An 18,283-nucleotide genomic window follows, 5' to 3' on the forward strand; every position below is an offset into this window, starting at 1 on the left:
AAAATGTAAAATGTTTATTAGTTTTATTACTGCATTTATTTTTTATTATTGTACTATAAATTATTCAGACTCTTTCAAAATCATTTGGAAGTATTATTATATAATTTAAATAATAATACTTCCAAATGATTTTGAAATAGTCATAATTCTGGCTTTTGAATAAAATTCTAAAGCCAAATTTTCCCGCAAATAGTTTTGCTGGGCACGCACAGAGATGGCAGCAGCATCGTTTTGTCACCCATTTTTTAGTATGAAGTGAACATTCTTTGAGTAAATGTGTTCTGTGATTACCACAGACAGTAAAGAACCGATTGCGAAAAATATATCACTTTTTTTATGAGCTATATAATAAAATATTTGTGGTAAAAATATATATCATTACTATTAAAAGTATACAAAATTAATAAATTAATTTATTTATTTACATTATTGTTAGTATTCCATTTGCAGCGAAATCTGTTGACGTAAATTGAAATATAAAATTCCAAAGCGACCTCTAGATTTGTAAGACTCAACTTATGCAAATATAATGCTATAAAATAGAAAGTTGTCTATGATGGTCTAGTTGTCTATATCTGGTGATAGACTAGAGTAGAGTCTACTTAACTTCATTTTCACACCATTTTCGTTTTTTCTTTGATGAGATCGTCCTACATTCAAATATAAAATAGATAAATATAGTTCCTTATTTTTACTTTTTACCTTTATTTACTTTCCTGCCATTTTAATATCTACAAAAAATACAAATATAGTTCTTAATTTGCGTATCTATCCTTTAAACTATTCAATTTAAAATAAAATAAATATATTTTATAACAAAACCAATGTTATACTTATAATACGCTTTATACGGCACAAATCCGATTATAATTTTTTTAGGGATTTTATGAAAATACTGGCAGCACCAAAATAAGTTGTCAAACTGTACTAGTTCACTTGACTAGACACTTTGACATATGACATCAGTTGGTCCGAGGTTTTCAGGTTGGGAACATACTCATTAGTCTGACCAAAGTTTATAACTTCAAATAAGATTCTTTAAAACTTTGTTATGTATATTAATATTTTATTCTTTTCGTTTTAGTATTGCTCAGTGACCAAATAAAAACTAGCTGATGAAAGAAGTTGTTTGAACCCCTTCCACAAGGTAAAATTTAAATTATAAATTATTTCAAGTTTTACTACGTAAATTTTGCATTACGTATTGTTTTCATAATATATTTTCAATGCGAATAACTTTTATAATTTAATTTTCATATAGAAAATTACTTTTTATAATAAATTATAGAGACAGTATTTTTATTTTCGGCGAATTTATTTTAAAGCGCATTTGTTGTTTTCGGCTGTCAAAACCACATGTTTGTTGCCTCTTTCGAGATTTACTTTTCTGAATTTAAATAAGTTCTCGCTACTACTTTTATATTGGCCATCTTATTCTTTTCTATAATATCTATCTATGACTTCTTTATTTTCATAATTAATTTCTAATATGCTTAGCTGCTGAAGTTAAATTTATTTTTATTTATTGAATGTTCTGTGTAGCCATTTCATATTTCATACTTTATTTAAGAATTTTATATTTTATTTAAGAATTTTGTTCATGTTAAATTTATTTTAATCAATTGTTTTAAATTGTTTAAAAATAATTATAGCATTAATAAAAACATATTATGTACACTAGGGATAAGAACTGAATTTATGCTTGCTTAAATAGGATATTAAAAAAGCGTTTTTTTATCAGCATTCATGATTTTATTTTCAAAAAAAAATATTTCTTTTTATTTGATATACTTCAATTTTCAGTATACTTCTATTAAAACATGAGATTTTTTCAGACCTGGAATAGAGCAATTTGAAATATGAAAATCAACAAGAAGCTGTTACCCGTCAAGGGGCACTACTTCCTATTTAATGCAGGTAAGTGGCTTTAAAATAATGCATGTCAGTGTCTGCAGAATTTTTATATTTTCTTGCCTCTCTACTTATTGAAAGAGCAGAGACAATGGCTATAAAAATGCCAAGGCAACGAGGTGGTTGCTTCAAATGATGTTAAATGATCACCATCTCACATGACTGTGTGACACCAGAGCAGCTACACAAATGTTGCTGGCCTTATGCAACTCAAATTATTAATTGAACATACCTGGGCAGATTACTATAACTCCTTATCTGGTCTTCTTATAATTTTAATTCTTTTTTTAAATTGATGCTATCGTAGAGCAGTCTTGGTACATGTGATGATTGTGGGTTTAATTCCCATTTGGAGGAAACCTAATTATTTCTTATTTGCTAGTATTATTTAAAAGTTTTTGTTTCGCGATGTTTACAAAATTTTTAACTCGTATACATAAAATAAATTTTTACAATAAATTTTATAACCCAAGGCTTCAATCATGCCATTTTTCGATCCCGAAAAGTAAATCTTGTGAAGTGTACTAAATGTAGAGTTCAAAAATATGCCTCAGTTACTAAATTATCGAACCGATAAAAGTGAATTACGTAAAATTAATTATTTGAATTAACTAAATTCGATAAAACTTATTTCCTCGTGAATTACGTAAAATAAAACATTTAAATCCAAAGATTATTTTCATTTTCGTGGTATTACAAAGAGCAAAGGTAGAGTAGGCGGCGCGGCGAGACGAAAGGGTTCATCTGAAACAAAAATACTTATATTGTGTATATGTTAACTGACATGACAATAGAGACAATGTTAAATTTTGTTTTCAGATTTGTATTTAAAGATTTCCCTATATAATTTATTTTAAAACATTTTTCCCGACTGCTAAGGAAGGGTTATGTTTTTCGTGGGTATCTTGTATGTATGTATGTATGTATGTAATATTCTTTATTACCTCATATCTCCAAAACCGCTGAGCGGATTTACATAATTGAGGCATGATTAGATTCGTTTGATCGTTCCAAGTGTTCTTAGTAAGGTTACTATACTATATTTTTCACTTTTTTGTTAGGTAACAAAAAAGTGAAAAAAAAAAATATATATATTTGAACAAACAAAAACCCCGACTGCATAAAACTAAAAGGAAAATAAACAAGCCCTATAGTTTATTAGGATTTCAGTCGTTCTTTTTAAAAATATATTTTTAATTCCATAAATTAAAAGCTTAGTTAGATATTTATGATCATAACAAAAAAGATAAAGAATATCTTGCTAATTATCTCCGTTAAGAAAGTAATTCAAGCAGCTTCATGATAGAATGCAGCTTCATGGGATTATCCTAAAAATAGATCTCCAATCAATGTAAAAAATATATTATGTTTTTTTAAGTGAAAATAACCGTCTCTACTATTATATTTGACTTTAATGACATCTTTATTATAGAAAAGTCCTCGTTTGCCATGTCATGTAAACTTCCTATTCAGTGAGAACCTCGTGAATGGAAAACGAAGATGCATTAACAAATTAGACATTTAATACATAGGTAAATCGCTAACTTTAAATAACGTAGAGGCGAAACTAACTACATGAAGCATATTTGAAAGTGATGTTTAAATATACCTAGACGTATAAACTTACTTTTAGTTTAGTTAGCATTCGTATAATTCATTCGTATAATTTAACGACGGATTATGTTTTAACTAATTTCGTATCTGTTAGCAGGATTCTACATCGAACATTCGGTTAATAAACGCATCTTAAATAAAAATAAAAGTAGTATTTTAAAAGAAATTAATTTAATTCGAATTTGAGATGAGAACTAAATATTCTAAAGAATAAAATAATACATTTTCTTTAACAAGCGATACAAACCCGTACATATTAAAAAAAACTTACTATATTCATAGTAGATACTTTCATCAATTGACACAATTTTATCATACATACTGAACTTCATTGGAAGTAGGTTAGGACTGAAATAATATAAACTCCTTAAATAATTAAGTGAAAATAAGAATACAATTAATGCGTAATTCCCATGTAGGTATGTTACCATAATGGAATAAATTACAAAAGCGGACAAATAATTTCTCTTGTGTATATTTTAATATAATTCTCAAATAAAACATAGGACAAAAATACTTTTAAATACTTACACGAATATCAGGTAGTGCCTATAAATATTCAAACAATAAAATAGCAATAGCGTAATAAATACAAAAACTTACTTAATTATATTCAAAGCAACAGTTGTTTATATACGCGCGGAGCACTAATTAAATATGATGGAGACGTGCTGCTGTTCAAAGAAATACACAATGTTTTTTCACGACAAGCGCAATACATTGAGTGACTGGGTGTATAAACTTACCGTATCGGTAAATGGTTGTTAATTACAGAAGAATAGAAAAATTATGATTTGTTATGATGGAAAATTGTTTATTATGGAATAATTTGGTATTCATAGAAGTGAAATAATCTTCGGATTTGACCATTTATGAGAAATTATTGTTTATTGCAAACTGTTCAAAGATTATTCTTCCTCCAAGCCTTTTCCCTCTTTTTTTTAAATTGTCTCGTATTCCGGCTAAGTCAGAAGATCTTGGCTTGCACTGGCTTGCACTACCTGAGTGGCAGATCTTTGGCGACAGTTGTCGACCAAGTGGCCTGTGGTCTTACTCTATCTTTTTTTTCAAACTGTCAGAAATTGTTTACTGTAATTTTACAAATGTCTTAAAATCTTATCTATCTGTGAGTTGAGATGTTCTGAGTACCTAAATGATTAAAAAAATATTGATATCGACCTAATCAGATGAAGATAAACTTGAAAATGTTTCACACAGAAGTGAATTTCGATAATATCTATCGAGTCATGATTAAAATGAAATTAAATCAGCTTCACGCTGTATCCCGCACATAAGACACTCTGTTCCCCACTTTCGGTCGAATTCTGAAGGCGCTGCGTGCTGCTAAGTAGCGGAACTAAACCACGTTTTGCCTAGACACCAAAGCGAAGAAATAGAAATATACATTTAAATAAATATTTCATTTCCTCCAGTGGGGATCGAACCCACAACTGGACCCGTGTGCAGTCACACTTTGTTCCCCTGCGCCACGAATGGCCTCTATCGAGTCGTGATGATGCAAAAAAATGCAAGGCATAACATGTAAGGCATTTTTATGGAGGTACATACATCGATAAAGATGTATACGTCATATCTTACAGGAAGTGAGACTTCTGAAATGAATAAGATAAGTATTACTTTGGTTAAGAGGTCCAAAGACAAACTTTTTTAGTAAATAACATTTAATAAGGCTAGGGACAAAGTAGGAAATGGTTAAAAAATAAACTGTATGTTATATATTCGTCTATCACGAATTAATATGTAAAACATAACAATCACCAACCAACAAAAAAATGATCTGGAGAAAGAGCTTATCATCCAAAGTAACAGCTGATTGCTATTTATTTATTACATCACGAAATCACTTTTAAATAATTTAAATTTGACACATCCACAAAAGTAAAGGTAAGAAAAACGATTAGATACAGAGATAATAAAATTGATTAAATAATCTATCCAAGTTCTCAACTCCCACGGATAATCTCTGTAATAGATAGTAATAGATTATCAATAAAAAATAGAAGATGTAAAAGCGAAATAGAGAAAAACAGCAAATTTAATTTTTTGATGAAGCGAAGAAAACAACTGCTTGCTCAGTAGTAGAGGTCAATATCTAACCTTTGTAGAGAAATAGAACAATGGAGATCGTAATAACATTGTGAGTTTATTATTTTTTATTATTATTCAATTATTATTACTATAAAACATTATGACAAAGTAAATGTAAAGTAAATAATAATAATAAAAATATATAAATAATTCTAAACTTAAATCAATCAAATCAGTTATCAATTTTTCACTCAATCAACTTTTCTCTGTATCCCGCATACAACAAAGTAGGCAGAGGGAGCCTAGTGTTAAGACACTCCGATCCCCACTTTCCGCCGAAATTTGTAGGCATTGCGTGTTGAGTGTCCGAACTCAACGCCCCGCTTTGCCTCGACACCAGAGCGAAGAAATGGAAATACAAACGTTAATAAATATTTCACTTCTCCGAGTGGGGATCGAACCCGCAACCGTCACGTTACAGTCACACCATTGTGCCGCTGCGCCACGACGATAATATTTTATTAAACGGAAATCCAAAAAATATAAAACGTTAGGTTTTATAGTTTATATTAAATTTATTTTTAATTATTCATTTCTTGACGATGTCATTTATAAATTAGCGAGTTACCAGAGGTTCTGCCTACCCTGCTGCGTGTGGGATGCAGCGTGAAGCTGATTTATTTTATTATTTTAAAATAATATCATTTTAAAAAACTAGAGAAAAAAAACATGTATTTGAAAAGCTTGCTCCGAGTTTATAAATTGCTTCTTACTTATTTACGAGAAATAGTTATAACTTGTTATTTATATACATTTATAACGTATAGCATGGTTTATAATATTTTATTACATAAATGATATAGTAGAGAATTCACTCTACTATATCATTGATATACGAAGTTACAGTATGTGGCCATCATGGGGCTATGGGACAACATCTTAATTTGAAAGCGATTACACTTAGGGGAGTCAATTGAAGTGATTACCTTGCTCTGATAAAACACAGAACGTAGCAAACGTACGAAGTGGAGAATAGAATGTCTTGTCTTGTAAGGGATGTTGAAAAAAGCCAGTAGTATCAGAAACGGAAAATAGAAACAATTTTATTTCAATACATTGCTTACGATTCCATTTTTTTTTGAAACACCATCAGGTAATCTTTAATCTCTCACGGTCGCATTTGACTCGTTCAAATATGGCGGTAGTACCTATTTCATGAAACAAAAGGCCCTTGGATATTGAAAAATGGCTTTATGTTTTGGAAAAGAAGCAATTTCATATGTAGCAATTCAAAGGATTATATTCTGGTTATTTAACAAGAGAGATCCTCTAAATTGCTATACTCGTATATGAAATTGTTTCTATCATCTATTTAGATAACGTATTGCTAGTGTGCATTTTCTAATTTCGGAGCGAGCATTCGTTTTAATGACCACCTTTCTTAACGTACTACCTTGTTTTTATAATGATATACCATAATAATTTGAGTCTCTCGAGTGTATTGATATTTCAAATATTTTTTCACGACGCAGTTATACTAAAATAACTAAAAATAACACGCTGTCTTTATAATATCGAGAAATTGCATTACTGGTCAATAAGCTACTTATGCCTGCTTAATGTAATGTGGGAAATCTCTAAAAGTTCAAAAATGGTACGTAAGGTGAAAGTATTAAAATATTATCTCAATCTATACGTTCCATATTTTGAATTTGTAATACACGTAGTTTTATTAAATTTGTAAATATAATTAGATTCATTTATTGGAAAATACTTTTGTATTGTTCAAGGGAAATAAATACACAATAATTGCAGGAAGCCTATCCCCTATGTAAGGCTTATGAAGAACTTAATATGTTCTTCAGGGAATTCATTTATAATAGAACTGCGATATCCTGTCTATCGATCCAGTAATATCTCACACCTCCACATCCTTCCGAAGTCTAGTAATAATTTAATATTTTATTATGACACAAATGGCGGCCCGCGGCTTCGTCCGCTTCAACTATACAAATAATTAATGTCATCTTCGTATATGTAGGGACAAAATAGTTGATTATTTTAGTATGGTTATCTACACTGTTTACACTTAAGAAATCGTAGTTCTAATCTTTTTGGAATTTATTTTGCAAAAAAAATTTTTGTAAAAATTCAGATATTTTATAGAAAATATTTATGTTTATTTCATATCTACGGGCGTACAGCGAACGCGGTTTCCTTAAAGTCCCATAAAAAGTGGTCCAGCTGTCACCGAGACTAGCCTGGACAAGCGGAAAGATAGACAGACAAAAGTTTTGTAATATTTTAAGTTTTAGTATCGTGTAAATAACTAAATGCACTTGAAAAAAAACGACTAAAAAACTAAAAATTTATCTTAAATGAGTTCCGCCACTCATCACGCAATGCTTCCAGTATTTCGACGGAAAGTGGGAAACGAAGTTTATTAACACTATGTTCCCTCTGCCTAGACTGCTGTGTGCGGGATACATCGTGAAGCAAATTTTTTGAATGATATATTCTGACGAGACAATAAAATTAGTAATAAGAAATTAACTTAGGTAAAATAGGGTTTCTACAAAACTCAGCTTTTAAAATTGTAATGGGTTGTGTTAAACTAAAATTAACATCAGATTCAATTTTGAAAATTAACTCAAAAAATAAACCTTACTCACAATTAACGCTGTTGTACAATAAACAGATAGACTTATAAATAATCAACAAAGTCAAAGTCAAATAATGTTATTCAAAATAAGAAGTTACATATTTAATTTGTTGGACGTCAAAAAATTTACCACCAGTTCAGTAAAATTTAATGCCTCAGACCTAACTTCTGGTTAGAGGTTCAGGTCCAGGTCTCAGACATTACCTCTAATGAAACGCAGCGAGATTTTTTTCTTTAAATTAATAAACATAATAAGAAAAATGGAAATGAAAATGGTGTCAAATTAATGGATAAAATCCAAAACACCCAACTGCGCTCTCGCACAAAAATCGCTGACGTGGGCATGAAAGTCGCTATGCTGAAATGGGACTGGGCCGGACACGTCTGCCGCTTGCCTGAAGAGTCTTGGGCGAAATCTTTTATCTAAAAAGAGAATCGGCAGACCAAAACGAGATGGCGAGACGAGCTGGACCATTATAAACCTGACTGGTGCTCAATAGCGCAAAATAGACCAGAATGGAAGAAGTGGAGAGAGGCCTTTGCCCAACAATGGGATGCAGGCTAGGGAAAAAATAAATAAGAAGATCCAACCGTCCAACCACTATTTATAGAGACGACGGATACTCTGGCGGGTCATACTAATATTCATAAACCATGCACAAAGTTATATTCATATTATATTAAATTTTATCACAGGCATAGAACATTTGCAACTTTTGATTTTCAAATAAATTTATAAGCTATTTGCATATGAAAAGTTTCTGGGAATATTTTCAATGACCATGTCAGTAATAGAGCGTGCAGATTCCGCGTAAAGCTCAAAGCTTTTAAATCAATTTCGTATTACCTTTTTGAACAAACGAAATATGTTATTAAATATTTTACAAAATTCACATACATTTGTATGTGTGAAGCTTCCCGAGAAATATTCTATTTGTATATTCTTTTTCGTTTTGTATTAAATACGGTGACATTTCATGATGTTACGTTTACCTTTGTGTTACTTTTAGATAAATTGTAAGTATTGGTTACCTCTGGAATAAGCAATCAATTCCAGATTAAGTACATTTAATGATAATTAATTTATAGAATAAAATTATTTGACATAATCAGAGTTTACTCTCATTATATCGGGATGCTGTCAGTTTACATTTGGAAATTGATTAACATAATTATATTATGACAATTTTAATTAAGTTTTAACATGGTGTGTTTTAAAGATTAAAAATAATTTATATTTAGTGCAAGTTATATAATACGCTATGATTTTAACTTTTAACTTAGCTTTTAACTTAACTTTTTATTCTATCTGGCTTCTTAAAGGCATTGCGTGGTTTATAGCGAACTAGGGATAGGTATTAAATAGTTAGATTTTTCTATTATTGGCAGTGCTTTATGTACTTACTGCAGATATATCTCGAAATTTTATATATATTTTTACATTTGCCGCATCTAAATTAGATATCTAGTATTAAATACATCTTTTTACCCTAAATTAAGATATTAAAAATATTAAGAATACCCTTTGAGTTAGACAGTACAACGAGTTTTCTTTCGGCCATATATCTCCTGCATAACATAGGTATCTCAGATTACCTTCGTCTAAACAACGCTAGAGGCAAAGTAACCTTTGGGTAGGTTTTAGCTACCTCTCTGTAAGACAGATCCTTAAATAAACTTTCATGTTAGACGGCGCTAATGCTCAGGTAAAATTGCCTTCGTGTAGGATGAAACCTACCCCCGGTATGGAACAGGTACGGTAAGGTACCATGTGTTAGTTAGTTAGACTATGGTCACCCTTATCATGTGGGATAAACCTTCCCCCAGGTAAGACGGGATCCCTAAGGATGCCTTTGTGCCATAACATTCCTTCCTGATTCGTTGATATATCCAATTTTCCTTTCATATCGCTCTAACGTTACTGCTACCGGAGTTTCGATATATTGATATACTTTTATTTATATATATTGATCTAGACTAATTTATTGAAACATTATTCGACGTCCAATCGCCGCCTCGCAGGAAAAAGGAATACCCTACAACGGGTGAAAAAAAAATGATGAAAAATTGTATACTTTCATAACCAACTAACTGGACACGTTTCATTCATTTGAACAAAATAGAATCAATACTAACATTTGTTTTGAAAAGTATTATATAGGTTTAAAATTATTCGTATCGTTTACCAATCCATCCAATTCGCTTTTGACGTACGTCGAACATCGTGTTCTCTGATTTCGGTGTTCTTTTTTTGTTGTTCTTTTTATTTGTATGACTGGCTCCGGTCGTGTGGGCACGCTGTGCATCCACAAAAGCATATTTGATAGGCTTCCGTTTATTATTTTTGATTATAAAATATGATAGAGATAGAGGCGATCATGGCGCAGCGGCACAACGGTGTGACTGTAACGCGCCGGTTGTGGGTTCGATTCCCACTTGAGGAAGTGAAATATTTATTTACCCTTATATTTCGATTTCTTCGCTCTGGTGACGAGGCAAAGCGCGGCGTGGAGTTCTACCTCTCAACACGCAATTTCTCTATTATTCAACGGAAAGTGAACACCGGAAGTGGCTTAATGGGAACAAAGTGTCTTAACACTAGGTTCTCACATTCCCTCTGCCTTTTCAAAGGCAAATAAAACATGTCATTTAAGTATTAATTGCTTAAAGTTTATATTGCTTAGGCTTTGCGCTTATATTTAGTTTAATCATGTATAACATACATGATTAAACTAAATATAAGCGAAAAGAACGGCAACGTCAAATAATAACTAATTCAAAGCATAGTTCTGAAAAAAGGAACATTTTAGTGTTTAAATCGCAAACGAATACTGTGAAAAATTCAGTTCGAAATATAAATGAATTTTAAACGTAGCAAAGTTTCTGCTTGTATCTTAAAGCCTCATCCACGATATTAGTTAAATTTTAGTTAGTACATAATTAAATTGTATACGTGCATTGTGCACGTTTTTGAAACAAGATATAGCTAATCATACAATTGCATATTACACGCTTTTGAGCCGGAAATTCTATCTATTCTATGAATAAATAATAAGTTGAGATTCTAACAACCAACTATACGAGTAAACTTTTCTGATATATAAGCAGAAGTTTGTTTGCTATTTTCAAATGCAATAATGTGATGTTTCATTGGAGTGAACGGAAATGGCTGAAAAATTCAATATTTCGACGTACTGCACGTCGACCACGCCAAATTGATACGGAAAATGGATGGAAGAGTCCACACTTTCAATGCAAAAATCCGGGAATTAAGATAAAAGTCCAGGTCCATTTCAGTAACAAACAATACGTGCGTCGACGTGAAATTCAATTAACCATAAAGAGTAAAGTAATAATAATTGATTAATAGTGCCTACTTTTGTAGAATAATTACTTCTGTGAATTTTATTCAAACAATTGAATTAATTTTTGGGGCAGGTATATTTGCTTTACGTCAGCATATGTTTCTATCACATTAGCTTATTAACTTCAGTAAATACAATAATAGAAGCTGCAGGTAAGACATTAATGTCTTTGTTTAACAATTAACTTGGCTTGTGCAATATTACGAGTAGAGGAGACTGTCTGTAATATAATACTACTAGCGGCCCACACGCGGTTTCGCCCGCATACCACCTAGAAATCTTTTATTATGCTGCATTCTTCCTGCGTGGCTTGAGAGGATGTTATGGGCGGCAAGGGTGCCCCCTGCGGGACTCGAGTAAACAGAACGTTGCATTATTTTAATTCTAAATTTTCTCGAAAAGTATACGTCCAAATTACATACTATATAAGCCAAAAATTAACTTCATAAAATTTTCTTGAAGATGGAATAACTTTCGCTATTTGTCAAATAAATAACGGTGAAATATCACCTTGTAATTTTCAGTTATTTTTTTGTCACAAAATGCCTCTTTGTTACTTATTTATAAAATATAGAGAGATATAAGGCATCGCGGACATTATTTTAGTACTAATGACACAGAATGTTTTTGTTGAACATTGTACTTACATTATATTTAACTATTTCTGCAGCGCACGCGGTTGAAGTAATACTATGGCGTTCCTTATTATTGTTATTTAATTATTTAAGGTAAAATAAATTATTTAAATTAATAATTTATTTTACCTTTTAATAAATTATTTAAGGTAAAATAAAATAAATTAAATTATTATGTTATATAGCTTTTAGCACTCCTGAGGATTGTAGCTTTCATTCAAAACAAAAAAGTTAATCAAACAAGTAGTTTAAGAGATCTTAGCGTTTAAACAAACAAACTCTTCCGCTTTATTATATTAGTATAGAATATTGATTAAGTAAATAATTTTGTATGCTAGAAATTTTAAGCTGCACATATCTCGTGCAATGGTAGCTAAACCGCGATGTTAGTGTGTTAATTTGCTTATTAATTCTATTGATTGCTACCTTCGAGTACCGTCGTATTATATTCTACACACGATATCTTGATAGCAGATTATATCAATTATTATCTTAGTAGCTATAAGCCACTATAAACAGATTTGACGCCAGTATTTATAGGTTTATAGCTTATAGGTTTATCAAGTTGTCTATATTTCAGTGTCTTTCATAATTACATGGACCTGTAAATACGTTCGTGGGCGATTTAATTAGTTGAATTTTCTTAATTTCTCCCGCATCACATTAGTCTAACCCAAATAATATGTTCTTAAAATTTTGCATGATCGTCTCTAATGTGACTTATTAAAATTTAACATGTTTAACACATATAGGTATATCTAAGATATTAGATATTTAACATGTTTTCTTAACTACTATTTTTTACACCTTTAATAAAACGTAAGTGCCTTTTAAACATTTTCAAATTTAGTTTCTTCTTCCTACATTTCAGGGTACGTCACGTAAATAAAAAAAATAGTTGAATTCAGAGGTTTGTCCTTTTCACTAGATATTTTAGTATTCATTTTAATACTACAATATACAGGCTAACCTTTGACGTAGAAAACGTCAAAATGTCTGCTGCATTTTAAAATTGATATGTCACATACATAGTTACCCTTTCTAATTAGTGTTATTCGACACCACCAAGGCTGTGAGAGATCAATCTATAACTTTTGAACAACATTAACTTTATTATCTCCTCTGAGAATAATGTCCTTAGGAGTATCTGTTGTTGACTGACACAAACTTTTTTCCTAGTATCAGTTCAGCTTCACATTATATCCCGCATACTGCAGGGTAGACAGAAGGAACCTAGTGTTCAGGCACTCCGTTCCTGGAGGCATTTTGTATTGAGTGGCACAAGTCTTTGCCGCCGTGCTTTGCCTCGACACCAGAGCGAAGAAATGGAAATACAAACGTAAATAAATATGTCACTTCCTCGAGTGGGGATCGAACCCACAACCGTCGCGTTATAGTCACACCCCTGTACCGCTGCGCCATCATCGCCTCTAGGTATCAGTTAGATGGCTTTTTGGATAATGGAGCTTTGATCCTTGCTAACAATGAGCACTATAAATGGAACGTCATAGACGATCGGTACATACACATTATTGTGTAAAATAATATTAATTTTGTTCATAATTAAACGACGCTTCAGGCTGTCGTGAAGCTTTATGCATAATGCGGCGATGTAAAATTGATTTCTGATTTAATTAAATCTGTGTATGATGTATTTATTTATTTATTATTCTATAATTTTTAAATTCAATTATATGTATTCTTTTATTAAATTTAATCTTCTCACCAAGACAAATTAAATAAGCCCAACACGACCTCTTTCTTCCTTAGTTCAGAAATCCCCTAGTCATCTCGGGGCTCCACCTTCAGACTCTAGATATCAATTAGCATTAGAGCACTCGCCAAGACAAATCAAACGAGTCCAGACTCTTATTTCTTAGTTCAAAAGTCCTTTTGGCCACCTTCCGGCTCCATCTCCTGTCTCAAGAAGTTTGGTGTATTTTTTTGGTGTATTGTATTTTACAAATCGAACCGTCCATATTTTTATTTGGTGCCTAAATTAGGTAGGTTATACAAAAATTTGTAATTTGCTTATTTGTACGCGTTACACGCGTAAGTGGTGCAGGTGCACTTGACTTACGTCCAAAATTGCGTCGTCGAACGGGTGAATGTTTAGTTATCTAGGGTTAAGTGGATTATCTCATTAGACCTTCTATTAACTAAAAATTAACTTTATTAACTAAAATTTCTCTCGGATCATGTCGCTACTCAGATTTCAGATCAGTGATATAATAAAAAACTACTTAGATTAATTAATTAATGTTAAACGATATTGAGTAAGGTGACAGAACTAATAGTATGACGAATATTATAAGCGTTAATTAAAATCATTTACACAAATAATTAGTTTAGAATCAATACATTCATTTACAATAACCTACCTTTACCAATAAATACCTTTTTTCTATCTCAGTACGATTATTTCTTTAAAATCAGTTACATTACTAACTCTGGAAAAATATTTTTAATCTTTCTTTGAATAATAATATTGTGAGAAGAAAACCAACGTCAGTAAAAACTAATTTAAATAAAAGTTTATATGAAGGAAGCTTGAAGGTTACGAAGGATATAGACTTGGTTCCATCTGGTGATTGTCGTATGTCGCCGGAAGGCAGGGTAGGTATTTATGTTATATTTTGCTGGTATGATGATTACTTCATTTTTCATGAAAAGCTCTCGCAAAACGATGTTCTCTCTATACTGACGGTATAGAGAGAACTTCGTTATGCACTCAAACGAAGCGGGTGTTGCAATCGATTTATTTTCATTTTGCTTTTGAGTGGAATTATTTTTGTTACTGATTGAAATGTCTTAAAAATACTACCTAATAATATAGAGAGTACCACGAAAAGAATAAAAACGTTATTACCAAGTAACATCTATTTGAGGTCTGTCGTGGTGCAGGGGCACAAGCTTACGTAAAGTTGTGGCTTCGATTCCCGTTGGAGGTACTGAGACATTGGATATTATCATCTTCTTCGCTCTGGTAATGAGGCAAAGAGTGGCGTTCAATTCCACCACCTGTGTTACAAACCCTACTGCTGTAACACTAGATTGACTGTTTTGCCTTGATATCCCTGTTTTCTGTTTTAGTTCGTATATCTTCTGTTTTTTGGTGATATATGTATCTGTAATGCGTAAAAATAATAATGATTGTAAGTCAACGGAAATTTTACTTATTAAAATTGACAAGTATGTATAAGTGTGCACTCATTTCATACGAAATTGAACTACAAATATAATTTCCATTTTTTTTCCTTCGTTTGAAGGCCATGGAAGGCCAAAGAGTTAATCTAAAGGTGACCTTTAGGGTAATTCCTGGGCCTCGGGTAAATAAATTTTCATCATTCACAGATATGTCAATCTAATTTAGGTGCACAACCTTAGCCGTCAAAGACCCAGAATTTAATTACTCAATATATAATTTATTTATATTGACGTTATTGACTGAATTTGGTAAAAAAGAACATTTTAAATTTATTAATATACCAATGCAATCATAGTCACAGGATGTTGTTTATACGATACATTTCAGTGCCAGTTAATTACAATTACACTATCAACCCTGCACTGAATTGTTTATTTTTGCTTTAATTTCGTATCCTTTGAGGACATTCAGGCGTACACATGTGGACCTATTTATTGGAAGTTTCCAATACATTCTTTTAGAATTTGTCTTTATTTATATGCAATTTGTTTTTGTAGTTAATTAGCACAATAAAAACACAAACTACATATATATAAGAAGATAGAGAGAATAAGAGTAATTATTAAGAATTATCTATATATATAAAAGGACTTGTCTTCACTGACTAAGTAAAGACGCACGCACAGCTGGAACTTGGACAGATGTTTACTTTCGTAATCTGGACATCCACTAAGAAGGGATTTTGAAAAATTTTAACCCTAAAGGGGTGAAATAGGGGTTCAAAGTTTGTATGGAAAAAAATTTAAATCGGCACCGATTTTTATAAAATTTGAAATTTAGATTTTTAAAAGTATTTAATTGAACACGTGTTTCATCGTTTTCTAGAATTCTCCCCATAAGAGTGCAAATAAGGGGTTAAAAGTTTGTATGGAAAAATCTTTATCGCCACTGAATTTTATAAAATTTGAAATTTAGACTCTTAAAAATATTTCATTGAACACATGTTTCATGGGTTATTAGAATTAACCCTAAGTACGTAAGCAAAGCTGCGCGCGTCCGCTAGTATTATATAATATGAAGTAAATAAAAGGGACCAAACCTTGGAAACGAAAGTTTAACTGATATTCACTATCACTTAATCTTGATTAATTGCGATGACATATATAAATTACGAATATTTCTGTTCCTTGTAAGAACTTATCTTTCAAAAATCCTTTTTCCTTGTTATAAGTATACGTAGATATATTGGTGGGGGTTAATGGTAGTGGTACTCGCGGCTCTTACTGCTCTGCCCTGCACAGTACCCTCTTGTATTATATACTTGCAATGGAAGCTCTTATTATATATTTATTTATTAAGTATCTGTTTTATTGGAACGAAGTTCCTTACGGCAGGCTTGGAAGGAATAGGGATTTCGCTGCGTGACCGAACTGAAAAAAATGTGATATTAAAACCGTAAGAAAAATGCGTGGAATAAAACCGTTAAATGAGACGTGCGCAGGCGCAACAGTCGCATACACAGACGAGTAGTGTATAATACCTTTCTCTTTCTCCCTCTTTCTTTTGGGGTGGAGTGGTAATAGAAAGAGAAGGGATGAGAGTTAAAATTGTTTTTATTTCTATTTTTCTATTCTATTTCTATGTAATTTTATGTTGTCAAACAAAAATAAAGAGACATATTTTGTTATTTTAGTTAATAATTTGAATTACGATGTTTTTTTTTATTTTAAGTAATTTATTATTTACTAAAATACTGAATTTCCTAAATACTTTCTTGTACTTAAATAAAAACTAATCAGCAAAATTTAAGAGAAAAATAAAGAAAACCTACATAAAATTGAGCACGACTTTTTTTGCAATTTGTGTCGATTCTACATTAACCGAAGGAACTTCGTTCCCACCTGGTGTCCCACGACACCACATTAATATTTCTTTTTAAACATATAACAAAATAAATTGATAATCATAAACATATTTTTGTCATCACGATTGCTTGACATGCTCAATTGCTCATATCAATTGAACGGCTGGTATTAAATTGTAAATTTTGTTTTCATTGTTGGGTATACGTACCAACATTCATTAACCAAAATGTACTCTCAACAAGTTAACTTTTCATTACCAACAAGATTTTAACGTAGTTTAACCAAATTTTGATATATTAAGTTCAAATATGATTTTTTATCAATATTTGTTTACCGTGATTACTATATATACTATTTATGTAGAAAGTAATTGATATATTTGTGTTATATTAATAATATAATTTTCTATACGCGGGATCCCGCGGGATTGAAAATTCCCAGTCCCGCAATACGGAGATTGAATTCTGGCTGCAGGATTGGAAGCCCTAGCTAGTATACATAATATGTATGTAGAGACTGGCAACATCGCTCGTTTCCCCTTTATTCCATTGTAATGACGCCTTCTTAACTATCAACTAATCGTCAAAGGTTGTATGAATACATATCTACAACTAAATAAATTAAATATTATTTATAACTAATTTTAACCTCAGTTCATATTAGTTAGTATTATAACTAGTTTTAAGTTAATTAAAAAAAAAATTACCCCTAGTTTTTTTTGTTTTAGGTACTGCGCCGTTGGTACCCTATTTAACTACTTACGCAAGGCAACTTGGATTTTCATCGGCGACCGTTGGACTAATTTATACTATTTTGCCTATATTTGGGCTAATTGCAAAACCATTATTCGGTGTGATTGCTGATAAGTAAGTACAATATTTTTATCTATCATATCTAAAAAAATATTTTCTTATTTCTTAACATTACAACGAAAATGTTGCTAGACTAGACTCTAGCCGGATAAGCATGGTAAAACTGCACTGCATTCTAAGGATATTTTTAACATCATTGTAATGTTTTTGTCATTTTTCTTT

General features: G+C 31.3%; 1 protein-coding gene across 1 annotated transcript in view; it reads left to right on the plus strand.

The window, feature by feature from the left end:
* The first annotated feature begins 990 nt into the window (after nucleotides 1-990).
* The window catches only part of Sugb (Sugar baby transporter), a 31,299-nt gene continuing 14,006 nt past the window's right edge, over nucleotides 991-18,283 (plus strand). The window contains exons 1-3 of the mRNA XM_085206032.1: nucleotides 991-1,147; nucleotides 1,836-1,917; nucleotides 17,977-18,115. Of these exons, the coding sequence (XP_085062158.1) occupies nucleotides 1,860-1,917; nucleotides 17,977-18,115 (197 nt within the window). The 5' untranslated portion in view covers nucleotides 991-1,147; nucleotides 1,836-1,859. The remainder of the gene's footprint in view (nucleotides 1,148-1,835; nucleotides 1,918-17,976; nucleotides 18,116-18,283) is intronic.

The sequence above is a fragment of the Heliconius melpomene genome, chromosome 21, assembly GCF_056956725.1.
Source record: "Heliconius melpomene rosina isolate 202511_hmr_F chromosome 21, ASM5695672v1, whole genome shotgun sequence".
Taxonomy (NCBI): Eukaryota; Metazoa; Arthropoda; class Insecta; order Lepidoptera; family Nymphalidae; genus Heliconius; species Heliconius melpomene.